The following is a 13,177-nucleotide window of genomic DNA, read 5'->3' on the forward strand; positions in this document are numbered from 1 at the left end:
TAAATAAATAAAATATTTTTAAAAATAAAAAATAAAAATAAGTAAGTGAAACTCCAAAATGAGTTTCAAGTGTCACATTAATGTAGATGAGTTGTCAGTGTAGATAGGCAATGTTTTTATTGTTGTGTGTTTATCAGTTGTTTGGTTACAAGTACTATGTTCTTTTAAGATTCTAGTTACCTTTTATTTGCTATTTATTTGCCTTTTGAACACATTTATATAGCTTATTTGATAAGTAGAGCTAAGATACTTCTGTAATAACTCATTTAGAATAGTGTTCAGGGGCACCTGGGTGGCTCAGTTGGTGGAGCACATGACACTTGACCTCAGGGTTGTGAGTTAGTCCCATGTTGGGTGTGAAGATTACTGAAAAAAAAATCTTGGAAAAAATAAAATAGTGTTCAGGTTGTATTTAGTTACTTGATTTCATGATTTCATTCTTAAATGTTTGTTTCAAAGGTCCGTTAATTCTGAGATTGTCCATGAAAGCCAGAGAGGCAAGGGAAATGGATGTAATGTTTTCTGCCACTTGGGAACTGATTTTCAGGCTGTAACTAAACTTTGTTGGTTTCCTCATCTATTGTTTGTTTGTTCGTTTGTTTTTGAGATTTTCTTTATTTACTTGACAGAGAGAGAAAGAGAGCGCACAAGCAGGGGGAGCAGCAGAAAGAGGGAGAAGTAGGCTCCCTGCTAGGCAGGGAGTCTGATATGATACTGAATCCCAGGACCCTGGGATCATGATCTGAGCCGAAGGCAGACACTTAACTGACAGAGCCACCCAGGTGCCCCTTCCTCATCTATTGTTAATGGAGATTAAATGACTTACTATAGATCAGGTCCTTACAGCAGTGTGTGGCATATAGTGGATGCTCTGCAGTGTTAACTAATGATCAGATCCTTTTTTGTGTTTTGTTTTGTTTTTCTTTTTCAGTAACTCTCTTTCCTTTGAGAAGGCATATTGTGAATACAGGCTGAACAGAATTGAGAATGCCTTGAAGACAATAGAGAGTGCCAATCAGCAGACAGACAAATTAAAGGAGCTTTATGGACAAGTGGTAATTACTGCTTTAAAGTACATGTAGAGAATCTTCCTGAGTGGGCATGACTGTACCTGTAGGGAGGAGCAGGGATGAGGAACATCAGCCCATCCTGATGCTCCACAAAACTTGCCACCAAACCAATTCTTGAGGTTTGAACATATTCTCTCCTCTTGATCTTCACACAAACAGTTGCATCTATAATTGTGAATGAATTATTTCTCCAGGGTAATTAGAAAATTAGAATTAAAAACTATCCTATGAAACTTTGACTTTTTTAGTTGGGAAGATGAAGTCCAGGGATATACTAATACAGTTTTGAAAATGTATTTCTTTCTAGCTTTAAACACATTTTGTTCTAAGGTTAAAATAAAGTGAATCATGATAGATAAGAATTTGGGTGAATTTAACTAGTTTATGAATTCCTCAAAACTATCTTATTCTGAAAGGGCTTGAGAGACTTCATTAAGCTTAATGTAAAAAAAGAGCTATTAATGATGAGAGGACAGGAATGTTTTAGAAGTAACTAAAGCCTCTTAAAGATTTTTAAAATGTCAGGGCAAATGATGTAATATATGTATTGTCTCCAAGAGATAGTAAGAGTTAAATAATACATACAGGTTGGAGAAAGATTTGGACAAGTTCATGGATTGTAGGTTTATAAAGAACTTTTAAGGTAAGCTGGGCAAATTTAGGGTAAATGCCAACATTCTGAGTTTGATGAAGGGCATGAGTCCTGGTCATTTATAGTTGACTTAATTTACCCAGAGTGGCAGTTGTTATTGCCCTTTGAGAACAACTTGAATGAAATAAACAAGAATAATATTTTATGTACTTGATATTAACCCTATCCTAGCTTTTCCCCATCTGGGAAAAGGAAATGAAGATTAAATATACTGAACTCCTAAGAAATGTTAAGTCCTTTTGTTAACATCTAATTTTGTTCCTGTTCACTGGGGCTTAACAATCGTTTTGTGGGTGGGAAAATATTTTCATTATAAGTTAGATTTAGATAGCAGGGTGATTTCTTTGGACAGGTTTTGTTTCACAACCTACTTAGGCACTTTCCTCTCAGGAAGGAGGTAATACAATGACTTCTATTTGAGTCATGGCTGTAGATCTACAGTATAGTAGAGAGTCATTCATTCCAAGTTTTTGGAAGAGTTAATAGCACCCAGAACTAATTGAAAAATTGTAAAGGAAAGACTGTTGACTGCCTGTATCATGCTGAATAAGCTTTCCTACTTAGTGATTCAAAAAAGGGTTTATATGATGTTTGAGGCATAATACTACATCTGTCTTCCCCTCTGATCTTTTACTTGGTATTTGTCCCCGTAGTTATACCGATTAGAACGCTATGATGAATGCTTAGTGGTGTATAGAGATCTCGTCCGAAACTCCCAAGATGATTATGATGAAGAGAGAAAAACAAACCTTTCAGCAGTAGTTGCAGCTCAAAGCAATTGGGAAAAAGTGGTTCCAGTGAGTATCCCCGTGTACCCACACAGCTATGAAATGAGATTCCTGTCTAGTGTTTGACTGGTATTTTGCTCCTTGACAGGAGAACTTGGGCCTCCAAGAAGGCACACACGAACTATGCTACAATGCTGCATGTGCTCTGATAGGACAAGGCCAGCTGAGCCAAGCAATGAAAATCCTGCAAAAAGCTGAAGGTTGGAAGTTTATTAAAATTATGTGTAATTGTAATGTGCGTATAACTTAAAACATTATTTCCAAAAATTGAATTTGATTTTTGTGAGATTTATAATTGGAAACTATATAATTGGAAATTATATGATGCAGTGGGAATTTCTCAAAGTTCATCTAGCCTTTCTCTTGGCAGTTTAGCATATCTTCCCTATTTGTGTCTAATCCCTAAGCCAGAGTACTTGTCCATTTTCATCCATACCAGACCTTATTTTTGAGGTAAACATCTAACATAAACATAACATAAACATCTGACATAAACACATCGTGCAGTCATTTAAAATAAAAATGTAAATCTAGGGGTACCTGGGTGGCTTAGTCCATTAAAGGTCCTACTCTGGTTTTTGGCTCAGATCATGATCTCATGGGTCCTGGGATCTAGCTCCACATCAGGCTCCGTGCCCAGCAGGGAGTCTGCTTCTCCCCTCCATCCCTCCCTCTCCCCCCCCCCTCTAAAATAAATAAATAAATAAATCTCTTTTTTTTAAAAAGCCTTGATTTAAAAAAATAGTAATAATGTAGATCTTTATTATAAAGATGTCCAGAATATAATAAATGGGAAAGGGAGGTTTCAAAATAGTATATGGAATATCACACTTTCATTTTAAAAGCAGCTGTGCCTTTGCATTTTAAATATTTAAAAAAAAAAATTTTTTTTTTTTAAAGATTTTATTTATTTGACAGAGAGAGATCACAAGTAGGCAGAGAGGCTGGCAGAGAGAGAGAGAGGAGGAAGCAGGCTCCCTGCCGAGCAGAGAGCCTGATGTGGGACTCCATCCCAGGACCCTGAGATCATGACCTGAGCCGAAGGCAGCAGCTTAACCCACTGAGCCACCCAGGGGCCCTCATTTTAAAAATAGTAATGAAAATGCTAATAGTGGTTGTCTCTTGGTGGTGGGATTATTGTCTTTACTACATTTTTGTCATTGATTTTTTTTGCGATGAACATTTGTTGCATTTATATTTTTTCAATGCCCTTAATTTTTTTTTTAACCTAGAGATTACAAATGAAAGAAAAATGCCAGAGAGCTAGAATAGTCCAGGACTGATAGTATTTATGTAATGTTTATTATTATTTATGTTGATGCTAATAATAAATTACGAATTTGCTTGTTATTAAAATTATCTTGAAATCTTCTGCCCAAGAATTTAATTCTTACTCTTCAGAATGGTGAAAGGAATGAGAGTTACCCTGCAATATTAATTTTAAAATCATTTTTTCCTATAGATCTTTGCCGCCGCTCATTATCAGAAGATTCTGTAAGTATTCCCCTGTTATTAAACCCAAATTTTACACTTCTGACTAATATAAATTTGTAGGGCGCTTCATTGTAGTATTTATTGACTTGTTAGAATAGGTGGTGATTTATTAAATATAAATCATAGTAAAAAATCCTCTTGATCAATTATTTGATTGGAGTCTTAGGCTGGGAAATTACAATACCAGAATTTTCATATGCCATATCCATTTTATTTTAAATTTATATTAATATAAATTCATTCTCTTGTTTTAGAGGTAAGGCTCAGATCTTTGCATGTGGGTCTTTTCATAGGGATCCCATGCATATTTCTTAAATGAACCACAAATAATCCAACCGTCATGATTTCCAGTTGTCTTAAAGACAGTCATGAAGTAGTTTCATTATAGGGTCCTTAACAGTTGTTAGCCTTTTCACCAGTCTTTTATTGTTTTCTGGTGCTCACCTGTTTACACAGTAATTTGCCTTTGAAATCACCTTTATCAAATTCCTAAATTTAAGCAAACTGATTCTAAGGAAAGTTTTCTGAAAATCATAAGTTCTCTTTAAGATTGTGTACCTTTTTAGTGTTTGGAATACTTCGTAAATATGGAGATGGATTTGGAGAATTTACAGGGTGGGGGGGATTTCTTTTTCTCCTTAGGATGGGACTGAGGAAGACCCACAGGCAGAACTGGCCATCATTCATGGGCAGATGGCCTATATTCTGCAGCTGCAGGGTCGTACAGAGGAAGCGTTGCAACTTTACAATCAGATAATAAAACTAAAGTAAGTAAGTTATTAAAATGAAGTACCTTTTATAGGGGTGAAGTCTCTTTTAAAAGTTTGTTTCTTTTTGACTGTTGCTTATTGTTCACAGGCCAACAGATGTGGGATTGCTAGCTGTGATTGCAAACAACATCATTACTATTAACAAGGTATGGCTTATCCATGGCTTTCTTAAACTTGTATTTTACATTGAAAACATATTATCTGCTTCATCCTAGGTTAACTTCTTTTTTCTGTAGCATAGTCTGGTTGTAGCAAAATCACAATCACAGCTTAACTTTTATGATGAGGATTCTGCATGCTATATTCAGCTAATAAAACTTTTTTGCAGTTACAATCTCTGGACAGTCTTACCCTTTTCCCAGTTTATAATAATGTGGAGAATCTATATATTGAAAAATAAATTGTTCGGAGTTTTAAACTAAGCATGTGTGTATTTTATGTGTCATTTTCATCTAGTGAGTCTGAGGACAAGTTTTCGTTATACAATTTTTTTCTTTCTGGTGGTTTTTATCTTGGGGAAAGGGAGACATGCCCACCCCAAAGCCACATATAAAATATTACAAATATGGGGGCGCCTGGGTGGCTCAGTGGGTTAAAGCCTCTGCCTTCGGCTCAGGTCGTGGATCGAGCCCCGCATCGGGCTCTCTGCTCGGCGGAGAGCCTGCTTCCTCCTCTCTGCCTGCCTCTCTGCCTACTTGTGATCTCTGTCTGTCAAATAAAAAAATAAAAATTATTAAAAAAAATTATGAATATAAATGATCCTAAAGAGTACTGTACTAGTAAAATTAACCACCATTTAGAACATTTTTTTAAAAGATTTTATTTATTTATTTGACAGAGAACACAAGTCGGCAGAGAGGCAGGCAGAGAGAGATGAGGAAGCAGGCTCCCCGCTGAGCAGAGAGCCCGATGCAGGGCTCGATCCCAGGACCCTGGGATCATGACCTGAGCCGAAGGCAGAGGCTTTAACCCACTGATCCACCCAGGCACCCCTAGAACATTGTTTTAATGGAAGAACATTTCAGAGTTGAAATTAAAGTCTGTAGAAAATACGTAATGTTTGGGGCACCTGGGTGGCTCACTGGGTTAAGCCTCTGCCTTTGGCTTGGGTCATGATCTCAGGGTCCTGGGATCAAACCCTGCATCAGTGTCTCTGCTCATCAGGGAGCCTGCTTCCCCATCTCTCTCTACCTGCCTCGATGCCTGCCTCTCTGCCTACTTGTGACCTCTCTCTGTGTCAAATAAATAAATAAATCTTAAAAAAGAAAAGTAACATTTGATTTCTTTTGATAAATTGTGATTTTTCAAGTGCTATCTTCTTATATTTTTAAGTGGCAGTACTTGCCTCCAATTTGTAGGAATATAATCTGAGGCTAAAAGGAGTTAAGTAATTTGTATAAGGTCACAGCCTGTTAGAGGTAGAACTTGGATTCACATTCTAGTGTCTCGACTCCACAAAGTCCTTCATGGTACTTCCCTCCTCCAATAGCAGAAATTCAGAGGGCTCCAGAGCTGAGATGATGGCATTAGAGAGAGTAGTAGAGAGAACATGTTGCAGGCCTTTGGCATGGTTTAGGTTTTCAAAAATTGATTCTGGCATTTGAATCTTAGCAACATTATATACTTGCCTGTGTGTGTGAATTATTTGAAATGCTGTGAGGATGATTTCATTTTACCTGTTATAATTACGGGAAGGAGAGTGTGTGAAACACTAGATATCTTAATCTTGTTGTTAAGTATATACCAAACTTTTTTAAAAATATATTTTTTAAAACTTTATTTGAGAGAGAGTGAGAGAGAGATCACAGAGAGAGGGAGAATCAGACTCGATGCTGAACAGGCAGCCCAATGGGAGGCTCGATCCTGGGACCTTGAGATCGTGACCTGAGCTGAAGGCAGATGCTTAAAAAGACTGAACCACCCAGGCACCCATCTCTATTTTTTTTTTTTAAGATTTTAAGAAATGTATTTATTTGAGAGAGAGTGAGAGCAAGAGAGATCACAGAGGGAGAAGGATATACCACCCTAACTTTCTTGAGTCAACAGACTTTTTATTCAAAATAGTGCTGAATTCAATAGATAATGCAAAAGAAATAATGAAAGTCAGTCTCAATCATTACATCATTTAAAAGTCTCATTCTGATATTGAAAAAAAATTGTGCATGTTTAAATTTTTTACTTTTAACTACAGTATTGGCGAAAGAAAAGATCTCTGAGCTGGCAAATTTGTAGCTGACCCTTGATAAAGAGAGTTATGGTTTGAAGGTTAAACAACAGCATAAGCAAACGAATACGGAGAAATACTTATGAGTTAGGGGAAGAAAGTGAGAAAACAGAAATTAAGAGGATACATACATGCTAGCTAAAATTTAAAAAAAATTTTTTTTAAGATTTTATTTATTTATTTGACAGAGATCACAAGTAGGCAGAGGCAGGCAGAGAGAGGGGGGAAGCAGGCTCCCTACTCAGCAGAGAGCCCGATGTGGGGCTTGATCTCAGGACCCTGGGATCATGACCCAAGCTGAAGGCAGAGGCTTTTAACCCACTGAGCCACCCAGGTGCCCCCAAAATTTTTAAAAGTTTAGATTGAACCGTATGGTATAGAAGGCCTTGAAAATCAAATTTTTTAGTAAGTGCCATGATAACAAAGTTTAAGAGAAGTCTGGCAGTGGTATGCATGATGAATTGAAGTATTAAAAGAGTACAGAGGAGAACCAACTAGAAATCTGGTTTCTTTTTTCTTTTCTTTTTTTTTTTTAAGATTTTATTTATTTATTTGACAGAGAGAAATCACAAGTAGGCAGAGAGGCAGGCAGAGAGAGAGAGAGAGGAGGAAGCAGGCTCCCTGCTGAGCAGAGAGCCCAATGCGGGACTCGATCCCAGGACCCTGAGATCATGACCTGAGCCGAAGGCAGTGGCTTAACCACTGAGCCACCCAGGCGCCCAGAAATCTGGTTTCTTAATTGATTTATGTGTGGGGCAGCGGGGTGGCCCAGTCGGTTAACTGTCTGCCTTTGGCTTGGGTCATGGTCTTGGGGTCCTGGAATCTAGTTCTGCGTTGGGCTCCCTGCTCAGCAGGGAGTCTGCTTCTCCCTCTCCCTCTGTCCTTCTTCCCAGCTTGTGCTTTCTCTCTCTATCTCAAGTAAATAAAATCTTTAAAAAAAAAAAATTGATATATATGAAAGTTTTTTGCTGTACGTTAAAATAATTTTACAGTGGTTTGAAGCTTCAAACTCAGAATAAGTGGTATTTATTTTAGATTTCTTCTTTGTCTCCTTTTAGTCTTCAAACTAGTAGAAGACCTGGTTTGAAAAACATAGTTTAAAGATGGAATTGGGAGGGAGACAAACCATAAGTGACTCTTAATCTCACAAAACAAACTGAGGGTTGCTGGGGGGAGGGGGTTTGGGGGAAGGGGGTGGGATTATGGACATTGGGGAGGGTGTGTGCTTTGGTGAGTGCTGTGAAGTGTGTAAACCTGGTGATTCACAGACCTGTACCCCTGGGGATAAAAATATATGTTTATAAAAAATAAAAAATAAATTAAAAAAAAGAAAAAAAACATAGTTTATCACTTATTTGTGAATATATATTTTTTAAAAGATGATATTTATTTATTTGACACAGAGAGAGAGAAATCACAAGTAGGCATAGAGGCAGGCAGGTGTGGGGGAAGCAGGCTCTCCACAGAGCAGAGAGCAGAGCAGAGAGCCTGATGCAGGGCTTGATCCCAGAACCCTGAGATCATGACCTAAGCCAAAGGCAGAGGCTTTAACCCACTGAGCCATCCAGGCGCCCGGACATTGTGTAATTCTTAACAGGATTTTTATTTTTTTTTTATTTTTTTATTTTTTTTAAAGATTTTATTTATTTATTTGACAGAGGGAGAGAGATCACAAGTACGCAGAGAGGCAGGCAGAGAGAGAGGAGGAAGCAGGCTCCCTGCCGAGCAGAGAGCCCAATGTGGGGCTCGATCCCAGGACCCTGGGATCATGACCTGAGCTGAAGGCAGAGGCTTAACCCACTGAGCCACCCAGGCGCCCCCTTAACAGGATTTTTAAAAGGCAGATTACACTGTGTGTGCTGCACATAGAAGTTTGGGAATTTGAGCTTCTTTGAGCTACTGCCTAGGTGAGAAGGGCCTTAAGGAAAAGAAAAATAGTAGCTATGTTACATTAGCTTTTTTTGCTAAAAATGGTTTCAAAAGGGGTGTGAATCTATTTGTGAATTTTAATGATTTGCTTACACAGTGACTTTCAAAGAGGAAAGAATTACTTTCCTCATTCATAGTTTGTAGATTGTAGCTTTCTTTGTACCTTTGTAGTCCTGATTTCCAGTGTCAGATTTGTTCTGTCCACTTTTCTTCAAGAAGCTCAAAACAAGCAGTTAATAGTGGAAGGATAAATCAAAAGAAAACCAAGAACCCAAGACAGATTTTTTAGGGGTTTAAACAACCTAACCAGGTAGATGTATTATCTTTCAAGCTCTCTTGTGTATAAAATAACTAAATGGAAGAGGAGTAAAATCTTGAAGTGTTAAAGGGTTAAAGTCTGAGATTGCTGTTAATGGCAGATGAACTTTTCTTTGTCAGGACCAAAATGTCTTTGACTCCAAGAAGAAGGTGAAATTAACCAATGCAGAAGGAGTAGAGTTTAAGCTTTCTAAGAAACAGCTGCAAGCTATAGAATTTAACAAAGCTTTACTTGCTATGTACACAAATCAGGTAAGTAACAAATCTCTCATTGCTCTAGCTAACCCTTTTGGAGTATGGCATATGAGGCATAATGGATGTAACAGTCCAATCTGTGTATATTTTTTGTCTTACACCAGTGTATGTTTCAGAATGTTATATTTCATAGATTTTGTTAAACAAGTGATTTTCCCAATTATTTGCAAAGGTCTATAGCTACCTTTTAAAAGGAAGAGAGCACTTTCCACACTTGTAAGTGAGGTACTGTTCTCATCTTATTTCTGATTTCTCTGAATTAAAGTAGAAATCATCAGAGATGTCAACTTTGATTATAGGTTTAAGATCTGTCTTTCATTATAGTTTGTGCATAATTATTCAAGTTGCAAATGCTGAGGAGATCAATTTTAATTCTAATCCGAATTAATTCTAAAGATTTCATATTCTTCCATAGCAGAGGTTTTCAGTGGGAGAGTGAGAGGCAGTAACATTTTTATTATGTAGAACTGAGCCAGATTATTCTTGAATACTTCGGCAAGAAATACCTATACATTTTGTTGCTTTAAGTAAAGGGTGATACTTGTATTTTTTTTTTTTAAACAAAACTCTGGAACTTAAGCATCCAAATTAATATTTAGAACTAGTCCTTTCTCGGATGCGTGGGTGCCTCAGTGGGTTACACATCCAGCTCTTGATTTTGGTTCAGGTCATGATCTCAGGGTTGTGAGACCAAGCCCTTGTTGGGTGTTGGGATCTAAGCTGGGCGTGGAACCTGTTTAAGATTCTCTCTTTCTCCTTTTGCCCACCACCGCCACCCAAAGAACTAGTCCTTTCCTAAATCCTTTTGCAACTCATAGCTTAAATTCAATAAATGGAAATCTTCTTACAGGAAAAAATTGAGAATAGACACTATAAACCACTTCTTTATCCAGAGAGTTCTTCACTATTGTCTTTCAGCTGAGCTCCTTTCCCTTCCATCCCCATCCCTCCTTTTCTCTTTTTGGTCACTTTTCATTAACCAGCTTATTTTTGGGGGGGAAATGCTGTTTTTTAGGCAGAACAGTGCCGCAAAATATCTGCCAGTTTACAGTCCCAAAGTCCTGAGCATCTCCTGCCTGTATTAATCCAAGCTGCCCAGCTCTGCCGTGAAAAGCAACATGCAAAAGCGATAGAGCTGCTTCAGGTAAAGGAATTATTTGAATTTTTAATAAGTTGTCATGTAGTTGCATCATTCTTTCATTTTCATTATAGTAGTCTGCAAACTTGCAAATGTAGTGGGAAAACTAATAGGTAACATACCACTAGACAAATTCCAAAGTGTCACTGTAGTGAATTCTTGAGCTACAGCTTTGTTTTATGTACATTTTATGTTTTATGTTTAACGTACATTTTACGTACATTAATATACATTTTGGGGCACCAGGGTGCCTCAGTTGGTTGAGTGTTGGACTTTTGATCTCAGCTCAGGTCTTGATCTCAGGGTGGGTAAGTTCGGGCCCTGTGCTGGGCTCCACATTGGGTCGGGAGCCTACTTTAAAAAAAATTTTTTAAAACATTTGTATTAGTGGTTGTTTACCATAAACCTGAAGAATGGTTTTCATTTGAAGATCAATTTAGCATGAGTTAAAGGTTTGTTTTAGGTTTATGATGCCAGAATTTGCTTAACCTCTTTTTTCCAGTAATGTATTTTCCAATGAGTCCCAGTCCAAAACCTCAAACAATACAGAGATACTAACTTGGTTTTCATCATCCTAAATCAGCTATTAGATTACATGTTTGAAATTCCTGAGGGTTCAATATCCTGGAAAGTTGAACAGGGTAAAATTAGGACCATCCTGAAGGGCAAAATTACCTAGCTGGTATCCTCAGTAAGGAGGCAGCATCTATTTGAGTATTTTACTTTATTAAACAAAACTATGTAGTAATCTTATTATTTCTCTAATTGTGATTTCCTGGAACTTGGTATTATTACACTTTCAGAGCATAATTTTAAATTTTTCCAGAATTAAAATTTTGACCTGAAACCAGACTTTAATATTTTAAAGGTGGGTGGCTCAGTCGGTTGTGCCTCAGCCTTCGGCTCATGTCCTGTCTGAGGGTCCTGGGATCGAGCCCCACATCGGGCCCTCTCCTGAATGGGGAGCCTGCTTCCCCCTCTCTCTCTCTGCCTGCCTCTGCCTACTTGTGATCTCTCTCAGTGTCAAATAAATAAACAAAATCTTTAAAAAAAACAAAACATTGGATTTTAAGTTCTGTGTAGAAGTGATAATTGAACTGTGTGTTGTTAGTTGTGTAAATTGTGGTTTGTTTGTTTTTTTCTCCAACTAAAAATGTTTTAGGAGTTTTCAGATCAGCATCCAGAAAATGCAGCTGAAATTAAGCTGACCATGGCACAGCTGAAAATTTCCCAAGGTATTAATAATTATTTCATCATGACTAAAATATTTTAATGGAAACATGGTTGAATTGTTTCTGAAGTAGTTGTGAACTATGTGGTTTTAAAAATTGGGCAAAAAATTTTTTTTTGAGATTCTACAAAATAGGACTTAAATTTGTTGTTGTTTTTAATAATAAGCTTACTTCAGTATGATAATGATGATGATGTTTTTAATTTCTTAAGGTAATATATCCAAAGCATGTCTAATATTGAGAAGCATAGAAGAGTTAAAGCATAAACCAGGCATGGTGAGTTTATAACTAAAATAAGACCATAAAAGCAGTGGGATTATATAGTCTATTGGTATGTTTGGTGTTTCTTTGTATTTAATTTCTGTTTATTCATAGGAGTAGTAGTTTATTCGTAGGAGTAGTGGTGAAAATAAGTTACTTATCTGGTCTGCATTTAATGTCATTTTGTGTTCTGCTTTGGATTGATTTATTATTCAGGCAAATATGCCAGGCACTATTTAAGCCTTATATTATCACTAAAAGCCAACCTTAAACAACCTAAGACCCGTATAGGGAATTTCTTAGCCTAAATTATTTTATCATGTCTTCAGTGTGATATTTTGAGTTAAAAAATTTAGTGATAGTGGCTAATAAATGTAGTTTTTAGTTCTGTTGATTCAGTCATCACAGATTGAAATCACCAATATAGCTTTGAAAGCATCTGTTTCAAAATAGAGACTAACGCTGTTGGTGGTGGTATGTACATTTATTGATTAGACACTTTTATTCATGTCTGTATCCTCTAATACAGCTCGTTTACAGTTGGCACTCTAAATATATAATACTATTATGATAATGTTTTCTCCTTTGAAGATTAACATTTTCAAGACTGGACTATAATTATTCTATATTAGAATCAAATACAAATTCCTAAAATTTCATATCCGGCCTTCTATTACCTTTCAAGAAATTTGTCCATTTCATCATTGGGGAACTTACTGGCATAAAAGTTGTTCAGGTATTTCCTGTTTATCCCTTTAATATCTAAAGACCCTCTCCCATTCCTGGTACTGGCTATTCAGGGCTTCTTTTTTGTTTTCTGATCAATTTAGCTGGGGATTCATCAGTTTTAATGATTTTCTCAACAATCCAGCTTCTTGTTTCTGTTTCCTTTCTGTCCTCATCTCATGCTGCTCCTCCTACTCTCGCCCTGCTCTAGCCACATGGGTCTCCTTGCTGTCCCTCCAACACACCGGCAGGCTTTTCACTGGCCTTTTGTAGCTCAGGCCAGATAGAACTTACCATGGAAATTTAGCCACACTGGTGTG

The 13,177-nt window shown here is 37.1% G+C and overlaps 1 protein-coding gene across 1 annotated transcript in view; it reads left to right on the plus strand.

Moving 5' to 3' along the window:
• Positions 1–13,177, plus strand: part of SRP72 (signal recognition particle 72) — a 31,364-nt gene that overhangs the window by 4,813 nt on the left and 13,374 nt on the right. The window contains exons 3-12 of the mRNA XM_059384458.1: positions 932–1,055; positions 2,376–2,519; positions 2,599–2,710; positions 3,973–4,004; positions 4,647–4,771; positions 4,863–4,920; positions 9,366–9,497; positions 10,516–10,644; positions 11,801–11,873; positions 12,082–12,146. Of these exons, the coding sequence (XP_059240441.1) occupies positions 932–1,055; positions 2,376–2,519; positions 2,599–2,710; positions 3,973–4,004; positions 4,647–4,771; positions 4,863–4,920; positions 9,366–9,497; positions 10,516–10,644; positions 11,801–11,873; positions 12,082–12,146 (994 nt within the window). The remainder of the gene's footprint in view (positions 1–931; positions 1,056–2,375; positions 2,520–2,598; positions 2,711–3,972; positions 4,005–4,646; positions 4,772–4,862; positions 4,921–9,365; positions 9,498–10,515; positions 10,645–11,800; positions 11,874–12,081; positions 12,147–13,177) is intronic.

This window comes from Mustela nigripes, chromosome 1 (assembly GCF_022355385.1).
Source record: "Mustela nigripes isolate SB6536 chromosome 1, MUSNIG.SB6536, whole genome shotgun sequence".
Lineage (NCBI taxonomy): Eukaryota > Metazoa > Chordata > Mammalia > Carnivora > Mustelidae > Mustela > Mustela nigripes.